This window comes from Talpa europaea (genome assembly GCF_964194135.1).
Source record: "Talpa europaea genome assembly, chromosome: 1".
In the NCBI taxonomy this organism is placed as follows: Eukaryota; Metazoa; Chordata; class Mammalia; order Eulipotyphla; family Talpidae; genus Talpa; species Talpa europaea.
This window is the reverse complement of record NC_140073.1, coordinates 43738175-43739119: the sequence shown is the minus strand read 5'-3', so window position 1 is coordinate 43739119 and position 945 is coordinate 43738175. Positions and strand designations below refer to the sequence as shown.

General features: G+C 41.3%; 1 protein-coding gene across 1 annotated transcript; it reads right to left on the bottom strand.

The window, feature by feature from the left end:
* On the bottom strand, window positions 1-945 carry LOC311182446 (olfactory receptor 52D1-like; the record flags this gene model as incomplete). The annotated part of the gene is made up of 1 exon (XM_084251238.1): window positions 1-945. One exon carries the CDS (start codon window positions 943-945, stop codon window positions 1-3), a length of 945 nt encoding a protein of 314 aa, XP_084107364.1.

Here is a 945-nt window from a genome sequence, read left to right as displayed (position 1 = left end):
TTAAACACATTTCAGTGTTAAGAATTTAAGCAAGCCTTCCCTGATTCTTTTGGTTTTAACACCATAAATAATAGGATTCATCATGGGTGGAATAAGAAGGTATATATTTGCTATAATAATGTGGATATGTGGAGCAATGTGGTGGCCAAACCTGTGAGTGAGGAACGAGAAAAAGGCTGGTGTATAAAACATCAAGATGACCCATACATGGGAGACACAAGTACTTAAAGTCTTGAGACGGGCAGCTTTGGATGGGAGTTTAAAGACTGTAAGAAGAATAAGGGCATAAGAACAGATAATCAATACGAAATCCAGTCCCCCAGTCAGGAAGGCCACAATTAGACTGTAGGCTCTACGAATCTTGATCTCAGTACAAACAAGCTTTGCTAGGGCCATAAACTCACAGTAAGTGTGGGAGATGACATTAGTCCTGCAATAGGAGAGCCACCTCAGTAAGAAGGGGTGTGGACTGAGGAGTATAGCTCCTCTGAAGACAACAACCAAGCCCAAACTGACAATCACTGCAGGTGTTAGGATAGTGGAATGTCTTAGTGGATGGCAAATGGCTATGTAACGGTCAAAAGCCATAGCTAAGATAAATCCAGATTCCATAGTAGACAGAGAATGGACAAGATACATTTGAGTGAGACAAGCTTCAAAGTAGATCTCTCTGTCATTGAACCAGAAAAGGCTGAGTATCTTGGGTAGTGTAGAAGAAGTTAGCATCAAATCAACCACAGAGAGCATACATAAGAAGAGATACATAGGTTCGTGCAATTGGTGGTCTGTCTTGATAATTAATAAAAGGGCAATATTTCCCATCACTGACAATAGGTAGACCAGGCAGAAAGGGATAGAAATCCATATGTGGGCTGCCTCCAATCCCGGAATTCCAATCAGTAGGAAGATGGCAGGCTGAAGATTAGTCCTGTTGTAAGTTAACAT